Below are 18437 nucleotides of genomic sequence, written 5' to 3' on the forward strand. Positions count from 1 at the left end.
CCATAGTACTTTGCAGTTTTTACGTGTTTCTAAATCCAACATGGCGACGCTTGGCGACGAAGATAAAAGTAGTTCTGCTTCAAGCGAAGAGAGCCGTTCATCGAGTTGGTATCTCGTACAGGTGGGTTAGTGGTATATATAGGAAAAATGAACTCTTCAATTATTTTCGAAATGGTTTTTTCTGAATTAGTGCCTACTGTTGTAAAAATCATCTACGAAAAACAAAAACAGTAAGGACCAATAATTATACGATTAGCGCAACGATTACATATCACGTAAGCCAGGTACAGTGTAAATCTTGATAGAAATATTATCAAATTGTGTATATCACTTGGGATGCTTTCTGTTGAATCGAGTTTGTATTCTTAAATCCATCATGATTAAATCTCAATAATTATCCAACATAAAACTGTTATCCTCTATCCTCCCTCCCAGGTCCAGTCATGAAACTCCCCCCCTCCCCCCATTGCATCGTCAAAAAATTATTTAAAGCCCTATCTCCAGTGATTGGCGCAAAAGGTTACTTCTTTTACACCTGTCTTTTGTGACACTTCTGTAGAAACCACAAACACTCCCATCTTGCAAGTTTGAATCAATTTTTCAAGGGAGACTAATTTTGCAATGGATGTAAGGTATAGAGAATACCACCAGATATTCTGCTGGGGTAGATTTGGCTGTGTGGTGCCTTTGACCAATAACATGCAAGAAAACAGTTATATTTGATGCAGTTTGCATGCTTATGCCATTACAGGATAACTCCTCTGCAGTAATTGATATTGCAAATACAGATGACCTGCAATCCGAACCGGGAAATGGGGAAAGGTTTGTTTGTTTTTTTACTACTAGTACTTTTTACAGCATTGTTAAGATAAATTGTGAAACATTTATCCTTTATGTTTCCTTTACCAGGACACAAATAGAACTTTTGATAGTAATTGTTAGTGGAGAGAATTACTTGTTTGAGTAAGGCTGCTAAGTTGAGAGAGTTGTAACAGATTTCAATATTTTTTATCACAATTGAGGTAATGTTACAATCTGATTGGTCAACTTGCCATTGTCGATACGAGCACAGGCTGCTTGCATCAGCCTTTCATGCGGCTGTCATGCACTGAAAGAATTGTTCTATTTGATGGTGATATTATGGTGTAAAACAGATCAATAATGGTTTGGCATAGTTTATTCTCTTATCTCTGCTGTAATGACAATATTTGTCATCACTGTGGTCAAAATTTGTAGCAGACTTTGCCTGCTTTGCCTCGTGAGTCTATAATGTTTTGACCACTTTGATGACGAAGATTGCTTGTGATAAGAGTACAGACCACACTACACCACTGTTGATTTGTTGAATGGCTAATCTTTACATCTGTGCTTTACCATTCATTTGTCTCCTTAGTCATGAAGGGAGTCCAAGTCGACAAGGAATATCAGAGACGGAGTTTATGGAGAGGATCAGAGAGAGAATGGCACAGGAAGTTGGAGGATATGTAAGGAAATAAGTGCACAGAAATAATTGTAGAGCATTTTGCAAGTGAATGTTGTAAAACCTTGAGATTTATGGCAATAAACACCATAATGAGCTCATAAATACTCCATGTTAAAATACTCTAAATGGTTTTTTTTTTTTTTTTTACAGTAATGAGTTTAATTTGTATTTTTATAGGTTTGGCAGGCTGGAAAACAATCAGCTAAAAGAGCATTTGATCTGTATGCAAACATTGATATACTAAGGCCATACTTTGATGTTGAACCCATTGAAGTCCGAAATCGGTGAGTTGTAATTACTGGTAGATTTACCTGTAATTGGTGAGTGATTTTATGGAATTAGTATGCCGCATGCACTGTACTGTATAATGGAGATATTCCTCTAAACTACTATGGACTCCACAGCAAAATATTAATATCTTCTTTACTTTTATTACATAAGTGGAAAAAGAATAATTTGACATTAAAATGGCCCCATTTGGTCAAATCTGTTGGCCCAGAAGAATTATTTTAGCCATCATATTTTTCTTGAATTTATATAGTATGTTACAGTGTATGTTTTCTTTTCTAGGTTGCTCCATTCACTGATACCAAAGTTGCCCTCCACAGCATCTCCTCAGGTACTAAAATAGTGGATACATAATTAACAAAAAAAGTGAATGTGATTAATAGTAACTGTTTTGTCTTAGACATAGAACATATATACAGTAACTGTAATTCCATTTGGGTTCATAAACCTTCTCAGAGTCACAGTCAGTGTAGTATCATTTCCCACACTTTGATATGGTCTTTTCCCACTTTCACCCTTCCCCCCCCCCCCCCTATAAATGGCTGCTTCTAAGTGAAACATTAATGTTTCCCTTCATATATTCAACCTGAGAGTGGCTTTTATTTTTCTGTTTACAAACGATCCCATCTCAAGTGGTCCAGTCTTGCTTATGCTTTATCAGTGATGCTAAGTAGTCAGACTGGAAAAAATTCATGCAGGAAACTTAGTTAACTTTATTTATTTGGTTATGCATTCAACCTTAAGTAAGTCTCCACTTTGAAAATAAGCACCCCCTGTAGGTAGGAACAGTTAATGAGAGGTCAGCCCCCTCCCTCCATTAAAAAAACTTTAGTGCACATAAGGAGTGTATATTTAAGTGTTTCTCTACTTTTATAATCTCTAAATTCACTCATTATTCTGTCTTTGGTACATCTTCATGCCTTGTTGCTAGGTGTTGTTATGTTGCAAAATAAAGTTACCATTAAGGATGATGTATTCATTGAATGATATCTGAGAAAAAAATTCCAAGTGCTTCTCAATAGGAGTTTAATTAACCTAGGACCTTCTGATTAGTACTTCATATGCTCTACCACTTACCAGTGGTTGGCTTGGCCATTTAACCAGTTCCATGGTGACAAACTTCCCACATACTGCAAGGATAAATATGTCAAATGTGATGCTTTTGCACAATAAAGTAAATGTGAAGCCTGGTGATCTAAAGTAAAGAAGATGTACTCAGTGAGTGACACAGGCATCCTTGGAGAAAAAGAACTCTGAGTGCAATTTGCTGGAATTGGTCAAAATCTGATAAGTGCCTTTACCTTGAATGAGCAGCCAAATTGAATGAGCAGCCACTCTCAAGGTCCAAAAATTAAATAACCACCCAGGGCACTTAACTGAAGGAACCTGGTATAACTTATAAGTATAAATTTCATGAAAGGTGATTTGCTTTTTTAAAAAAAACAAAATACAGCTTGTGATGCAATACCATGGAATTGCCCCACATGGGCAACAAAATGAAAGGAATGTAGTTCCAATTTATGCAGTTGTGCATGGGGTAGAACTTGTCAAATGGAATTTGATGTGAAGAAATAACAGTTGTGTAGGAGACTTTTGTTCATCATGGCAAACACCAATGCACTCTGATTTGTTTCTTTAGATAGTTGTAGGTGAGTTGTACGGACCACTGATGTTGGTGTTCACCCTGATTGCCATTCTTCTCTTCAGTATGAAAACATCAGGACACACAGTGGTAAGATAAATCCTAATATTTTGCCTGTTGTTCTCTGCAATTGAAATAACTGATTAATTTTGTTGTTGCTATGATACTGGAAACTGTACCCAGCTCTGTTGAGGCTCCTCATCTCAAACTTGTGGAACAGACCTTAAGCCTTCAAAAAAAAATTGTAGCTAGACTTCTGCAGAATTGCACACTCTGAATCTCTTGCAAGCCAAGGATTTTTTTCAAACTTTATATTTGGTTGTATATTTTATTGAAGCTTAAATTTTTAAATGGACACAAGTGGTCCCCATACTTTTTGTGCAGACACAGCTCCTTTTGCACGCAGTTGTTCTATAATTTCATTTTTGCTTAGAATAGTTCCACATTTTGCCTTTTGAGTAACGAATCAGGCCATTGTCTGGGTGATATCCATGACATATTTATTGTTACATTATAAAACAGAGGGTAGCCACTGGTTATTCCAAATTGACTTCAGATCATCCACAGAGCCAAAAGGTTCATCTGATATTGTTAATTTTTGTGAACAGTGTCACAAGTGCTGCTTGCCAACATCAGAAATTAAAACATTTATCAAGGTTGAACATTCCACTTGAAAATAAATTCTGAGGTCCATTTTGTATGAAATCACAGTATTAGTTGGACTTTCTTTTTTTCAAATAATTGGCATCTAAGTCTTGAGGAAGTTTCTTCTACAGTGTTTTAAATTATTTTGTAATGTCTTCAACTGGCTGTTTTTAGCAAGAGGGAACACTCATGGGTACAGCTTTTGGCGTTTGTTTTGGATACTGGCTTGGTGGTGCTGGAATGTTCTATGCAGTGGCTTTCATGAGCAGCACCCATCTCACCTTTCTCCAGATTCTTTCTTTATCAGTGAGTATTCACGCCCTTTCAGCCAGAAGAGGGATTAGCAGCTAATTTCTCCCAATAGTTTTACCCTTTGAAACAAAAGAAATTCATATTAAGGTCTTGGGAATTGTTATGAAAAATTGTATTGTGTGGCTAGCATTACCTTCTAGAAGCTTCGCAAGAGGTCATAGTTTGTTCAATCTAGTGTCTTACATAAGCATTTCTCAAGTACTTAGTACATTTTGTAATCTTTCTATAATTAGACTATTTAGAAAGTTTTAGAATTTTGTTGGGTAGTTATACTGGTATGCAAGTCCAAGCGAAGTTTTTAACTAGTTTTCACAAGCGAAGAGAGTTTAAGTTTAGTCAAGTGTGACAGAAGCAGTGTTTATTGAAGTTGGCGGAGGCCATGTGAGTTTATCAAGTTAAGTCCAGTTGGCGGAGGTCGTGTATGTTTATCGAATTACGTGCTGTTGTAGAGTTTTATTTCATAGAAACTACGTTCATTTTTGGAATAAATCTTGTCGTTGCTGTTCCGACAACCCTGAGTTCAGTCTGGTCTGCAAACTACCCATTCTCTAAAAGATTACCTGCGTAACAGGAATAGCAAATATGATCGCAAACTCAAGAAGCTCTTGATTGTTAAACAAATTCTTGTTCTAAGCACTATAGAAAATGTGTATAGAACAGTATGGAGAATATGGACAATGATGTTGGGTGTAAAGTTTAAAAAACCTCTGAGCAAATATTTTTTTAAATGTATACTAACCCCTTGTGTCCTGTTTTTCGCGCACACTTTTTCCTTCAAAATAACACTATTACCGAAGTCTTGTAAAGCATCAGAAGAGAGATCTCCAGAGTTAGACAGTTAATGAAATCATCCAAATTGGTTGAAGAAACTATGCCATGAATAGAGTAGGAAGGATGAATTTAAACCAGCTCCCTGATCCTTTTTATCTGTTTTTTATCTTTTATTTTAGGGGTATGCTTTGTTTGGAAATGTGGTGTGTCTTTTTCTAACAACTGTTGGCTATCACCATTCCCACTCTTTTTTTTATGCTCTGTGGTTGGTGTTTGGAGGTTTATCGGCAGCCAGATTGGTGAGTGTTGGTATCCTAGGTATTAACAGTGCAATTATTGCCTGGTTGGTTTTCTGTTTTGTTTTGTTGTTGTTGTTTTTTTTTTCACATTAGTTGTTATGCTTAAGAGAGCAATGCCAGGAATGTAAATCTCAAATCCAGTGTAGCCTTTATAATAATAATTATAATAATCAGTTTAATCACTCTTTTTGTAGCTTACAGCTAAATTACAAGAGTGGTCAGGTTACAAATCATATCTATACAATAACATGAAACATTTAACTAAGAATATCTATCTGTAATAAATTTATCGAGACGGTTAGTAAAAGCCATCGCAGGATCATCTCTAAGAGTGCCTGAGTGTAGATTGTATCCACGGGACACAGTTGTGTGATGTGGCAGCCAGTTAGCAAGGACACCAGTGTCCCGAACTCTCTGGATAAACTTAGTGCATGCAGCAGCACGCCGATCAGAGAGAGTGTAAAGACCACACAGCACAAGTGCATCCCTGTAGGGAAGCCCAGGAAAGATTATTTCTAAGGCTTTTATCTGCACACTCTCAATTAGGAGGCTAAGATAATCAGGCAGGTTTGCCCAAACTGGGGAGGCATACTCCAACACTGAACAAATCAGGCTGGAATACACCATAACCAACTCCCTTTCCAAAACACCTGACTTCTTAAGACAACACAGTGCGAACAGGCATTTGCAAGCTCTCTGAACAATGTACTCACAGTGCGTATTCCAGCATAAATTATCAGTAACGTACACCCCAAGCAACTTGTACTTGTGGACACGCTCTATTTCAGACCCAGAAAGCTGTAAAGAAGGAGGATGGTGCAGCTTATAGTGCAAGAAGTCGATAAACATCTCCCTGCACATCACAGGGTTAAAGGCGCATGCCATGCTCACTAGCATAAGTGTAAATATCTCTTGCAATGAATGGAAGAACACTAGTGGAACACCTAGGTATAATCTCTACAACTGAAAGGTCGTCAACATATTTAGCCCTGATCTTCCATTGCCTGGCCAGGTTATTGACAAGTACTGCAAACAGCAAGGGGGCCAATTTGTTCCCTTGGGGAATACCACCCCTAGGTGGTAGATTTAGATTTAAATGTATCTCTTCTGGGGCTTTGTCTCGTGAGGAGGTGCACTAGAAAAGGTGTTTGCCAAGTGAGGAAATGTACTAGGTAGCCTGAATAACTGTAGGAGGGTGTTTTAGAACCTAGATTGCTAAAGCTCATGTGTAACTATTCCAGCATGGACATGGATGCTTGTCCATTGCAAGGAACACTGTAGTACATGTAGAAGTGTACAAATCATAATAACAGCTTTTGTAATAGGGCTTATGTTCAGCAGAAATTATTGTAATAGTCTGCCTAGAGAGTCAAAACCATTGTTGCTAATTTATTACATGACTTGGGCAGTCAGAGGGCCAATAACTAAAATCAACCAATCAAAATGCTGTATTGCTGGTCCAATATTCTCTAAGTATTAGACCGGGCACTGTCCCAAATGGTCCCAAATGATACCGCACTTGTGTCCCTTTGAACTTCAGTCATATAATAAATCTCTTATTAACCAAGCTTGCTTGGGACCGTACTGGAAGAATATTGGCCCTTGCTCTTTTTTGTACGGACCTCGCTGTGCTCGGTCTGTACTGTCTAGACCTCGGGCCGATATTTTCCCAGTATGGCCCTCGCGCTTGGTTAATAAGATATATGTATTGCTAGGTATTTCCCCCAAAGGTCTTTCATGCAGCATCATCTATCCAAGGCCTTAAGGGTGCTTTTGCCTCACCCCATGCTCCTTTGAGTTGAAATACCAATATCAGTTCTTGGCTGGAATGTTTGAGGGGGTGTTAACCTAACCTGATGTTGCTGATGGTTTCAATGGTCATGTAGTACGTAAAACTAAACACTAAGTTTTAACATCTTGTTACTTAAATTTAGTTTTAACAAATGTTTGTGATTCAGACAATATATCTGATTTACTCTTTGTTTAATGATAGTTTGTGTATTTGCTCATTTCTGCTAAAAATTTTGACTTTTTTTCCTGCAGGTGACCGTTTTTATGAGTCGTACTTTCAATCGCCGTCAGGGCCTGATTGCTGGTTGTGTGGTAGCTGGGGTTCATTTACTGTTTTTGCTGTATCTCCACTTTGCATATCATAGTGTTTATGAAGGTCAGTGTTAACTCATAACCAAAACACCCACACTAACAAATTAGTGGACAACTAACATACAGTGTGCTATTAGCCAGCTGCTGGTTGACTTTCAGCTCAGTGGTGCTACAAAATCGCATCAGTGAAAGTCCAAACTATTGCACTTTTTATGTTACCTGACAACTGTACACAGTGCCTTTTTACCTACTGCCACACAAATTCCAGCTAAGTTCCAGGGTAGATGTATTTAATTTGTGTAAAATTGACTTCCAGAATCACCTGATATGATCTTGTCTCGTCACTCAAGAGAGGTAATAACCACACCCCTGCGCGATATGGTACCGTCTGTGGCTCAGTTCACAAGAAGTATTGGAAGTGATCAAGTGATAGATGCCATTACTAGAGTCAAAAGAAGCATAAATGAGAGTAAGTCTTTGATAAATATATAAATGTTTTGGAAATCAAACAAATGTTAAGTTAAAAAAAATAATAAGCTATCTCTGTCTACAGACTAGACTGTCTTCGTTAATTAAATTTTTGGCTGTAAAAAAAACTGTAAGGTCAATGTAAAAGAACCACATTTGGGTTCTTTAGGTAATTTTTTAACTAAATTCCACTAATACATTATTTTCTGTACAAAATATTCCACAAGAATATGATTTTGGTCATCAAAAAATCTTTAATGATTTCTCTTGTGTTGTTTTTTTCTTTTCTGCACACCTTAGTTTCAAACACTAGAAGACAAAAGACTAGAAAATGGAATAGTATTTGAGTTGTTGATAATAAATCCCTTATTCAATGTTTTAACATAACTTACAAGAGAAGACATTTTGCTCATTGCTTGTATTTTTCCTTACACCCATGAGGCTGGGAAAAATAGTATGCAACTCACAAAATATCCACGTGTACTATACCAGGTGTGTTAAATCATGGAATAAGGTGTATTTATTTAGCTCCTGGTTAAGGTCATTTTTTTTATGTAAATGATTTGATGTTTTGTGCATCACTTTCTTTCACTAGTTTGCACTTAGTAATCAAAGTAATTATTATAATGGAAAAACATTTTCTTTGTTGTAGTAATGTTCCTACATAATTTTTCTATAAAATTTTTAATTGTTTCAGCTACTGGCTTGTTTGAAGCAACATCCATGGTGATGTGAAAGGGAGCTGACATTGCAAGAAATAAAAGAAGATTTTACTGCAAACACCATAATTGTGGGGCAGGCAATGGTGGTGGATGCAGTATTTTATCTACAATAAATTCCTGCCATTTAAATTCTCTTTTCAAGACCTAAAGTAGCAAGCTAGGTCTTGAAGGGTACATTTGGTTATTAGGTGGGTAGACCAGACTATATGTTTGTTAATTCTGAGTGCCATCACATTGTTCCAAAAAAATGCTAATGAAAAGTTAATGTAAAGTAGAATCAAAGTATAAGACATACTGTAAAGGTAAAATAATTAATGTCAACAACCTGTTGTTGTCTCTGGCCTCAAGTTCCCCAGAAGTGGAAACCTTGGAGGAAAAACAAAAGTAGTTTTTCACAGAGGCAGATAACTAAAATAAATGTCTTCTGCTTTGACTCTTTCACTCTCAAGATCTCTTTAGTAATTTTCCTAACTGTCTGCCATACAGTTCTTTTTATGCTAATTTAGAGAATTTGGCATTGGATCAACTGATATTTTAATGATTTTTCTTTATTCTTATCACTGATCTGCTTGATATTGTATTGATATTGTGAGAAGAAATTCGATCTTGGTCAACAATGGGAGTTTAAAGGTCAGTCTAAGATTTGGACAAAGTGGCTGCTCTTCTACAGCACTGAATAGTACATTGTAGCTTGAAATATGGCTGATTTAATGAAAGGAAGATATTGTAGCTCAGGCAGATGTTTTAAGCAATCACTGTATTGTGACATTTTACAAAATGCTGGTATCAGGGAGTTGAAAAAAAAAATTGACACCAGTCAATCTGTAGCATTTAGTTTGCATTTCTTATTCACCATTAATTGCATTTTTTACTAAAAAGTACACTTTCTAAATATGCTTGTAGGGGATTTTGGATGAGGAGAGTTGAAGTAAATAATGGTAATACAAAAATGTGCAATCTGCTGAAGGCAGAATTGGGGGACTAGTGGAAATTGAGAAATAGACAATAATAATTATAGCAATATTAAAATCAGTATTGTTCACCAAAGTGGAGGTGACTAGTGGTGAATATTTACCGAGGTACAAAGCAGTGAGGTTAATTTTAACCACTTTCATCAACACAGGTGTAAATAATTGTTTAATTAGTATGTACACACAGAAACCAAAAAATTAGTTTATTTCTGCCAATTTACCAAAAAACTGTCGGAAATTAAAGTGCTGGTGTATGATTTTGTCTCTTTGGCTTCTCAGAGGTGGACAGTTACTGTTAGTCACTTCTGAACCAGCCAATCAACATGTGCAGAAAGCATTATTCGCCTGTGTGGTATATACTAATAGTGATTGTTATCATTAAGAACCAGATGGTGTGCATGGTATTTGTCCCTTGGTATGTTCATGTTTTGGTTTAAAATATAATTTAAACTTAACAAATAGTTTATACTGTTACAAAATTTACAGTTTACAAAGTTGTACAGTGCAGATTACCAAATGAATATTTATTAAAATGTAAAGAAAATATTCCTAGTTATGGTTACTTAACTGAAGTTGAATGGTGTTCTTCATGCATTCAACTGATTTTGCTTGCATAACTGACAAATGGAATTTAAAGGTTTTGTTTCTGAGTCTCAGAGAACAAGTTCTTTTTCATTTGATTTTAGTGTTATTTACAACACATGTCCCTGGAAAACATAAATTGAAATATATTTACAAGTGAACTAACATTACCAAGAGTAAACTACTAACAATGAACTAATCATTAGCTAATGAACTACCTATTAGTTTACAACGTTACTTGGTGTTTTCTTTGACATCAACCAATCCTAACAATTGGGTGACATTAAAACCTGAAGAAACATTTAATGGTCATTCCAAATTTCTCTGACGACTTTTTGAGGCAGGGGAAGTTGATTGGCATTCTGTGGCAAAACGTTCTTCTTCATTAAGTCTTTACAGTATTCCTGAAGAGTATATGGCACTGCAACAAAGTGCAAAAATACGCATTCAGACTGACTTAAATTCTTTCCATTTTACACTTTTCGGTCAGATTTTGCTATGGGCTAGAGGAAAAATTTTAACCCCGTCAAACCATTTGACTAAGAAGTATGGAAGCCTTTAGTCTAGCAGGAAGTGACATGGACTACATATAAAGTTCCTCTGATATTTCATTTAATTGCCATCCTCTGCACATAACTCAAAGCAATTTGTTTTTACTTGAATGTACACTTCATCAGTCATGTTTAAGAAATTCAGAGTTTCTCTGTATCGCTATTGGGTCATTCCATTGTGAACCTGAAATCCCCCTCCTGTCTGTGGTAGGTTATATGTTTCAAAGCCGATAGAATTTGCAATTTTCAGATGGGGATGTCAGGATTTGAGATTCCGACAAAAAATGGAATTTTCGATCCCAATTTCGGTTTCTTCTCACTAACCGGCTGAAGTGATGACGACTTCTCTTCTAACAATCTCCATCATATCTCCATCATGCATTTCTCGATATTCGGGGGCTAAAGGATGATAGATCTTTTCAAAGTTCAATAACATTGGCTGGTTCGTTTGTTCGTCAACTGCAATCCAGGGATGAGTAACGTAAGTGTTCACATCGTAAAAACCGTTTGAGGGTTCAAGTGTAGAATACAAAACCTGGCTTCCCTGATAGTCGAGCCAAAAAACTTTAACTCGACTTCTTGAATGATTGGTGAACCTCACTGGCGTACCAGTTCTCGAGTGTACAGATCTTGGAGAAGCATTTGGAGAGGATTCTGTAACCTCCATCTTCGTTTACGATAACTTTAACGTTCATGTATGATACCACAGATCGTCCCTGGCTCAGAGGACAGGTCTCTAAAGTCAGTCACTTGACTTCCGTTTGATAATCTTTGAAGACAAAATTCTAAGCCGCAATTTCCGGGTGCACTCTTTCCTGCTAGTCGATACAAAATAACAGACTACAAAATCAAGAGAACTTAAAAAGTCGTGTTTTTATTGGGTATTCATTTTCGTAGGGGTTCTTCGTTTTCGTAAGGGTCTTAGGTCTTCGTTTTCGGGGTCTTCGTTTTCGAAACTACCCTCCGGAAGTCAACGTAAGGAGGCAGATGAGAGGCCACCCTGGACAGATCTATGTTGTACTCTCTTGGGAGGGAGGGAGACAGAAAAGTCTCCTGGTATCACAGTACCCTGTTCAGAACTCAGCGGCAAGTATGGCTCAATTTTGGAGGCTACGGAACTTTCTCTATGGATTTATCCTTTGGTTGTGTATTTACTATGCCTCTTTTGCGAGTGGTAGGCTAATAAGAAAAGCAGAAGCCCGAACAAATGTTTCGTCTTCAAACTTGACCTTGCAAGAATTCGACCGAGAAATGGACGTGTTGGAACAATGCAAAAGTTTGAAATGCTCGTTCACCATCGACGAAAAATACTGCAAGAAATTCAAGGAGTACGTATACAAAGAAAAAGCACTGGCTATTTTCATTTTCACAGACATTGGAAATTCGACAAGTGACGAAGAAACCACAGGGAAGGCCTTAGATGAGAGTGAAGTCTCAAAAGTGGAGAGATCATCTCGTGACACTCACGTAAAGCAAAAGTGGGCATGGCTGAGAGACGCGCATGGAAAGTTTCTCGCAACATTACCTTACGACTTCGATATTCTCTCCCTCTCCACGTTAAAAAAGGATGCGTTTAGTATAACTTCTTTTAAACTTACCACGAGGCCTGAGAACTGCTATGCAAACATGTCTGAAACTTGTCTACTAAGTTTTATTGCGAAAACCATCTATGATTGTCTTGGAAACAGTTCTGGCAGTCTCTGTAAGAGAATGGAACAATATCGACAATATAACTGTTGTGAAAAAATAGACAATGTATATATGTGTGATAAACCCCTGGTGGACAATCAGTGGATTGAAATTGCCATCAGATTTCTCTGGGCATGCTCAATTGGATTTGGCCTGTTTGCTCCTCTTTTGTTAAAATACTTTCCCAAAGAGTTTAAAAAAGGTCGTAGAATAAGGCCGCAGAGGTCACTGTTCAGAAGAAGTGAATCTGATAAAATGGAAGCTGAAACCTTATCAGTGGATGCATTAGCATTGGGTAAACGGCCATTGATGTTCACTCTAGATGACGGAATGTTAGATGTGCTTCGCACCAAAACAGAGTCTGTGCTTTTCTCGAGATTGAGTCGTTGTCTCTTTGTTATCTTGCTGAGTTCTTTGCCTTTACTGCAAGGTTTCATATACGCATATTTAAAGGAGGGGGATGTGGGAGTTGCAACTGAACCACTGCTTGGGGTTGGAGATGCATTCATCACTTTGATGGAACCCGGTGGAAAAATTGCACTGAGTACTGCATATGGGTTTTGCATTCTGGTAACCTGCATTACAGTTGCAATCCCTAGAACTTTGTCTGATTGTGCAAGGCGGCTCTCTGGAAGGAGAGATGAACGCACATTCCTTGGTTTTAAGAAACCTGATGAGATTATTAGTAACTCAGACAAGAGAGGGTTCCAGCTGATGTACGAGAACATGGTCTTTCATCTATACTGTCTACTTAAATTACAATTTTGGAAGTTTATACTCCTGGTGATGATCTATCCTCTACTAAAACTCTGTAACGTTGCTGCCTTTGATGAAGACCAGGCAGAGTCAAATGAAAGTGTGGAACAATTGGACGAGGAAGAAAAATGTCAACTATGCTCAAAAATTTGTAAGATAGTGCTAACACTGTTAATGTTTCCCTTTTGGGCCATCACAATTGCCACAGCGTTCCTTCTGTATATTTTCCCAGTTACTTATGTTGGTTTTCGCATCTGGAAAATGCTGTTCAGAGTTGAAATAGAATCGCCATGCTGTCAGTCCATCCCCGCGTTCGTGAGGATAACAACTTTTCCAGTGTTATACATCCTGTTTATTGTGTTCTGCATGTGTGTGGAAGCCTCTTATTACATGTTAGCAGTTGTCCTGACATTCAACATCATGTTTCTGGGAAGTGTTGTTGGATTTACAATAATTGGGCTTCTGTTTTACATTGAGTATTTCTTCCCTTACATTGTTCTCAGTTTGTGGGTTATTTTATACATTCTTAGAGGAACAAACAAATATTATGCTCAGTTTACCAACTTAAAGACCATTGTCTTTGAAGAGTGTGAAAAATTTGACGAAGAGACCAGGAAGGAAACCAGCATCCGTGAAACTTTTAGTGGTCCGCCCCCAGATAGAAGATCTCCATCACTTTCTTCCCTTCCAGAGAGCAAGTCAACTTCAGCAATCTTCCTTATCACAGTGGATGATTATGGAGTTCCCAGCATCCCACTGGAGATCTTTCTCGCGTCCTCTAAAAAACTAATGCCTTTCAAGCGTATTATACTGGCAAAGCTTTTAAAGGTGATTGCACTGGGAAGTTACCTTGTAGTGATATTCTTGTTTGTTATGTCATTAATGGAATTTAAAACTGTGAATCCCATAGTGCAAGGACTAGCACTGTTATTTCTTGGTGGACTACCCCTGTTGGTTCAGCAAAGCCCACATCATAAAATAGAGGCTGAAGAAATTAGAGCAAGGTTTTATGTCAAGGATTTCATCAAACAGTACACAAAGAGGGCTTTGTAAGTTTTTCTTAGTTACTTTGCAGTAGAAAAGTTTTTAACTGCTTCAATACAAAGATTTAAATATCAATTGTCTGTTCTGTTTACTAAAATTTTAGTATTAATTTGTTGATTCTGAGAATTGCCTGGGAAATTGTAAATTCTCACTTAAATGATATTTTTCTTTCCTCTCATTACCTTTCTACTTGAAAATGTCATAGTACTGTTATGAGAAGTTCCATTTTGGTCACTCTAGATGGGTGAAAGGGTTAAATAAGTCAAAAGTAATGTGATACTTCATTGCATTGCCCTGTGATTTTTCCAGGAAACTCAGAGATTAACAGAGATAAAACAATTGTGACTTGCATGGCCACTCCCATTTTTGTGTTCTCCATGCAGTTTTCTTGTGTTTACTTTGAGTTTTCATTGGCCTCCTGTGATATTCTTTTTTAGGACACTCATTCAAGGGCGTAGCCAGGGGGGGTCCTGGGGTGCCCGTGATCCCCCCTCCGTAGGCCTTCTTTAGAGCAAACAACCTACAATATTCAGGTGGTGAAAACACCATGACAATATCTTGGCCATAAGAACCATTGTTGAAAAGCCCACTTTTTTAAAATTTGTTTTTTTTGTAAAGTATTTTCATCAACAGCTCTTGTATTTAGTTAATATGGGCCTTCATGCCGAGATAATATGACTGAGCCCGCTGATACACGCGGGAGAGCAGCAGTGTAAATGGTGAGTAGCCTCTGTGACCTCCCCCCTCCCTTTGAAAAATCCTGGCTATGCCCCTGTCATTCAAAATACTCTCCAACTTATTCAAAAACAGTATAATTTGCTATCTAACAATTATTCTATGAGTGCGTGTTGGATATGAGATGATAAAAAGCCAACGAGGCGCATAGTGCCAAGTTGACCATAATCATCTCATATCCAACAAACGCGAGTGGAACAATTGTTTTATTAAAAATGCTACATTAAATTATTAAATTTTTAGCTCCCTTTTAATTTTAAGCTTATGCATACGCTTACCATATTGTAGTTTATGGTATAAAATTATTGGCTCATATACCATAATGGCTAAGCCAATGAAAAGTCTTGAATTGCATTATCCAATGATCCAATTTTTAATAAAAGGGGTTAGACAAGCCTCCCATTACTCCCAGTCATCTTATGGCATGGAAACCAGTTTATCTTTCTCACTCCCAATATCTCATTAGCAATTCTCCTTTTCATTAGTTGCTGTTGAGAATTTAGTATTGAATTAATAAGCAGGGATAATGGGGCTCCTGATTAAGTGGTTATCCTGTAATGGTTATCTTGTTTGCTTGATCTTGTATAGCTATAATTGTAAAAGTAATAGTTTGTGGTTAGTCATCGCGGTAAATAACACTTCAAAAGAGAATTATAACATAACCAAAGTAAAGCAGGGGCTCTGATTGGTCAATTCAGTATCCCCCATTTTCCCATGGGTGTACACTGCTGACGTGAGCAAATGCAAAGACTAGTTTTCTGCGCATGCTTGTTTTTTTCTGGTCATGTAAGATCTCTTAAATAAAAGGAAACTCTAGCTACAATGTATCAATGTTATGTTATAAAACAAATGGTAAACACCACAGCGTACACTATTGAGTTATGGATGCACTTGGGAGGTTTGCTAAGCACTCAAGAAGCTAGAGTCGCTCTCGGCTATCGCCTCGAGCGACTCTTACACTTCTCTTGTGCTTAGTAACCTCTCACGTGCATCTATAACTCAATAGTGTATGCTGTGGTGTTTACCATTTGTTAAATATAACTGGTGATTGATATTTGTACACTGTGTAACATATATTGCGCAGTGGTAGAGATGCAGGATAAAGTGCATGAAGGTACGACTCACCTGAGAGCAAATTTTGGCAAATGATTATTGTACTCTAATGGTTTGATGCAGGACTCATCACATTTTACTTGAGGCCTCTTCTTACTGTCACCGAAAAAAAGATCTTCCTTTTGTGACTCAAAAAATCTTACTCTCACCTTTCCAAAACTATAAACAAGAATTTGCATAAGCTGTTATAATCCTCTTTTTACTGCGTTCACCCACAAGATCCCATTATCAACTCTCCCTACTTTCTGCCATACAATTGTTATGATGTTACTTCAGAGAATTTGAAATTGGGTCAACTGATCACTCCCTATTTGATATTTGTCTGTGTTCTTATCTCTTGTCTACTTGATATTGAAATGGTATTGTAAGGAGAAATTCTGTCTTGGTCATTCATGATGTCAAAGGGTTAAAACTGTCATACTATTTGAGAAAATACTTTATTATATGGCTGTCTCACAAGGACTGGGAACTACCAAATTCACGAATTTGATTGGCTGAAATCAGTATTGAAAGCAGTCCATCTAGACCGGTCTAGAAAAAAAAGGTACAAAGAATATAATGTTCCGTTGCTTTCTAGACAGCCATATAATAAACATCTTATTAACCGATAGGTTGGTCTGTATGGGAGAATCTTGACCTTGGTCGCTGGTACAGACCTCACTGCATTCGGTCTGTACTGGCAACCTCGATCAAGATTCTCCCATACAGACCTCCCGCTCAGTTGATAAGAACTAGGTATGCACAAAGAATTTCCTCTGAAATCACTCTCACAGAGTTGTAGTGAAGAGCACCGTTTAAGTTATTCTTATTACTTTTAAGATTCTTCATGGACTTTCTCTGGTCTATTTGTCATCCCTGTTACAAGAATATCATCTACCACATACTCTACGTTCATCTTCCAAATCACTTCTTACTGTCCCCACTATAAATTCTGTGACATACGGTGAACGTGCATTGTTCTGTGCACATACATAATGGAATACTCTTCCTGATTGTCTTAAATCTGCAGCTCCTCTTTTGTCTTTTAAATCTGCCTTTAAAACATTCCTATTCCAGAAATTTTATTTTTAGTATTGTGAATCACTACATAGGTTTTTATCCCATTTAACTTTATTTTTGTTAGTGTAGCTAGGTACTACTGACTGTTAGTATCATTGTTATGTTTTATTTTTATTATGCTATGTAAGAGCACTGAGATTCTTAAATGCACTCATAAAAACCTTACTATTATTATTATTATTATTATTTATTGGCTATTGTTAGAAACCTATTTGCTGGTTCCCTCTCTTTTTGTAACCTTATCTATGAAAGGATGGAAAGATAGATCCACAAAGTAGTGAGGTTGAAAAATATTGGGCATGTTTCTCATTATTTACTAGATTGGTTAGATTGTTTGCTGTTGTCCAAAGCTTCTGTTTTGAAATGGTTAAAAATTTAAGGTCTTTGTCATAAATTATGAATAAACTTAAAATTTAAATGAAGCAATCTCATTTCCACTAATCTTGTTAGTTGGTTGTCTCTGGAATTCAGAAGTGGCCAGCGTTGATGGTTCAAAAGTGTGTTGGTTCATGTTGATTAATTTCTTTTTTCTTATATCGTTAATTCATACTAAAAGTCTGTTAGGTAAGAAACAATAAACAGGGGTGGATCCTGGGGAAAAGTTTAAGGAATGGGCACCCCCCCTCAAGATGACCTCCAGTTTTTTATTATAACTTTACAGTAATACAAAATGTGATGTATGGTTTGCTATGTATTCTCAGCAGTTCACATTATTTCTTAGTCATAAGCCCTCTTTTTTGCTCACTTTTAAAATTTGCTTAACATCACTTGTCTGTTACATCATTCCTTGGAAATGTACTCCCTCTTAGGAAAAATCCTGGATCTGCCCCGGTTAAATATTAATATGAACAGAGCATGCACCACAGAAATTATTTCTTGCAAGTAGGTTAACAAATTTGTGAAAGAGATTAAAATTTATGTAATTTATATCTATAGGTAATGAATAATAGTTACTTTGTTTTAAGTATTGATGGTATTTTAAGTCTGGCTTTACATTTTCATCTAGTAGATAATTTTGTTTGCATTAAATTAGAAAAATTTGTAATGTCATGTTCCACAATCAGAGGTTAGTTTGTAGGTAGGTTTGGGTTGAAATAAAAGAATTTGTAATTGTTATTCTGTGTCTTTTCTTATTGCAACAAATTAAAGAATGGAATACGTACCATGGTTCTAACGTAGCTATGCTGCTATGCTCAAATGGCTA

At 36.9% G+C, this 18437-nt stretch overlaps 3 protein-coding genes across 9 annotated transcripts; 2 read left to right on the forward strand and 1 right to left on the reverse strand.

The window, feature by feature from the left end:
- Nucleotide 1: 1 nt before the first annotated feature.
- On the forward strand, nt 2-10250 carry LOC111344757 (protein YIPF3). Its single transcript, XM_022952008.2, has 11 exons — nt 2-121; nt 752-822; nt 1394-1484; nt 1661-1767; nt 2054-2102; nt 3411-3503; nt 4233-4364; nt 5321-5440; nt 7484-7607; nt 7860-8012; nt 8709-10250. Exons 1-11 carry the CDS (start codon nt 41-43, stop codon nt 8744-8746), a joined length of 1059 nt encoding a protein of 352 aa, XP_022807743.1. The 5' UTR covers nt 2-40; the 3' UTR covers nt 8747-10250.
- LOC111344761 (von Hippel-Lindau-like protein) lies at nt 1893-11655 on the reverse strand. Of its 7 annotated transcripts, none has more exons than XM_088753569.1 (6): nt 11162-11655; nt 10505-10707; nt 7866-10411; nt 4340-4429; nt 2849-2901; nt 1893-2105 (listed from the first exon to the last, which is right to left on the reverse strand). In XM_088753569.1, exons 1-2 carry the CDS (start codon nt 11502-11504, stop codon nt 10589-10591), a joined length of 462 nt encoding a protein of 153 aa, XP_088609695.1. In that variant the 5' UTR covers nt 11505-11655; the 3' UTR covers nt 1893-2105; nt 2849-2901; nt 4340-4429; nt 7866-10411; nt 10505-10588. The 7 variants fall into 7 exon arrangements, with proteins under 7 accessions (XP_088609695.1, XP_088609693.1, XP_088609691.1 ...); XM_088753567.1 differs by having other exon boundaries at nt 7866-7985; nt 9059-10707; XM_088753565.1 differs by adding an exon at nt 3240-3537 and having other exon boundaries at nt 7866-10707.
- A 30-nt stretch (nt 11656-11685) lies between these two features.
- Nucleotides 11686-18349, forward strand: LOC111344756 (uncharacterized). Its single transcript, XM_022952007.2, has one exon. The coding sequence runs from the start codon at nt 11825-11827 to the stop codon at nt 14333-14335; it is 2511 nt and encodes an 836-aa protein (XP_022807742.2). The 5' UTR covers nt 11686-11824; the 3' UTR covers nt 14336-18349.
- Nucleotides 18350-18437: the final 88 nt, after the last annotated feature.

Source organism: Stylophora pistillata, chromosome 3, assembly GCF_964205215.1.
Source record: "Stylophora pistillata chromosome 3, jaStyPist1.2, whole genome shotgun sequence".
Lineage (NCBI taxonomy): Eukaryota > Metazoa > Cnidaria > Anthozoa > Scleractinia > Pocilloporidae > Stylophora > Stylophora pistillata.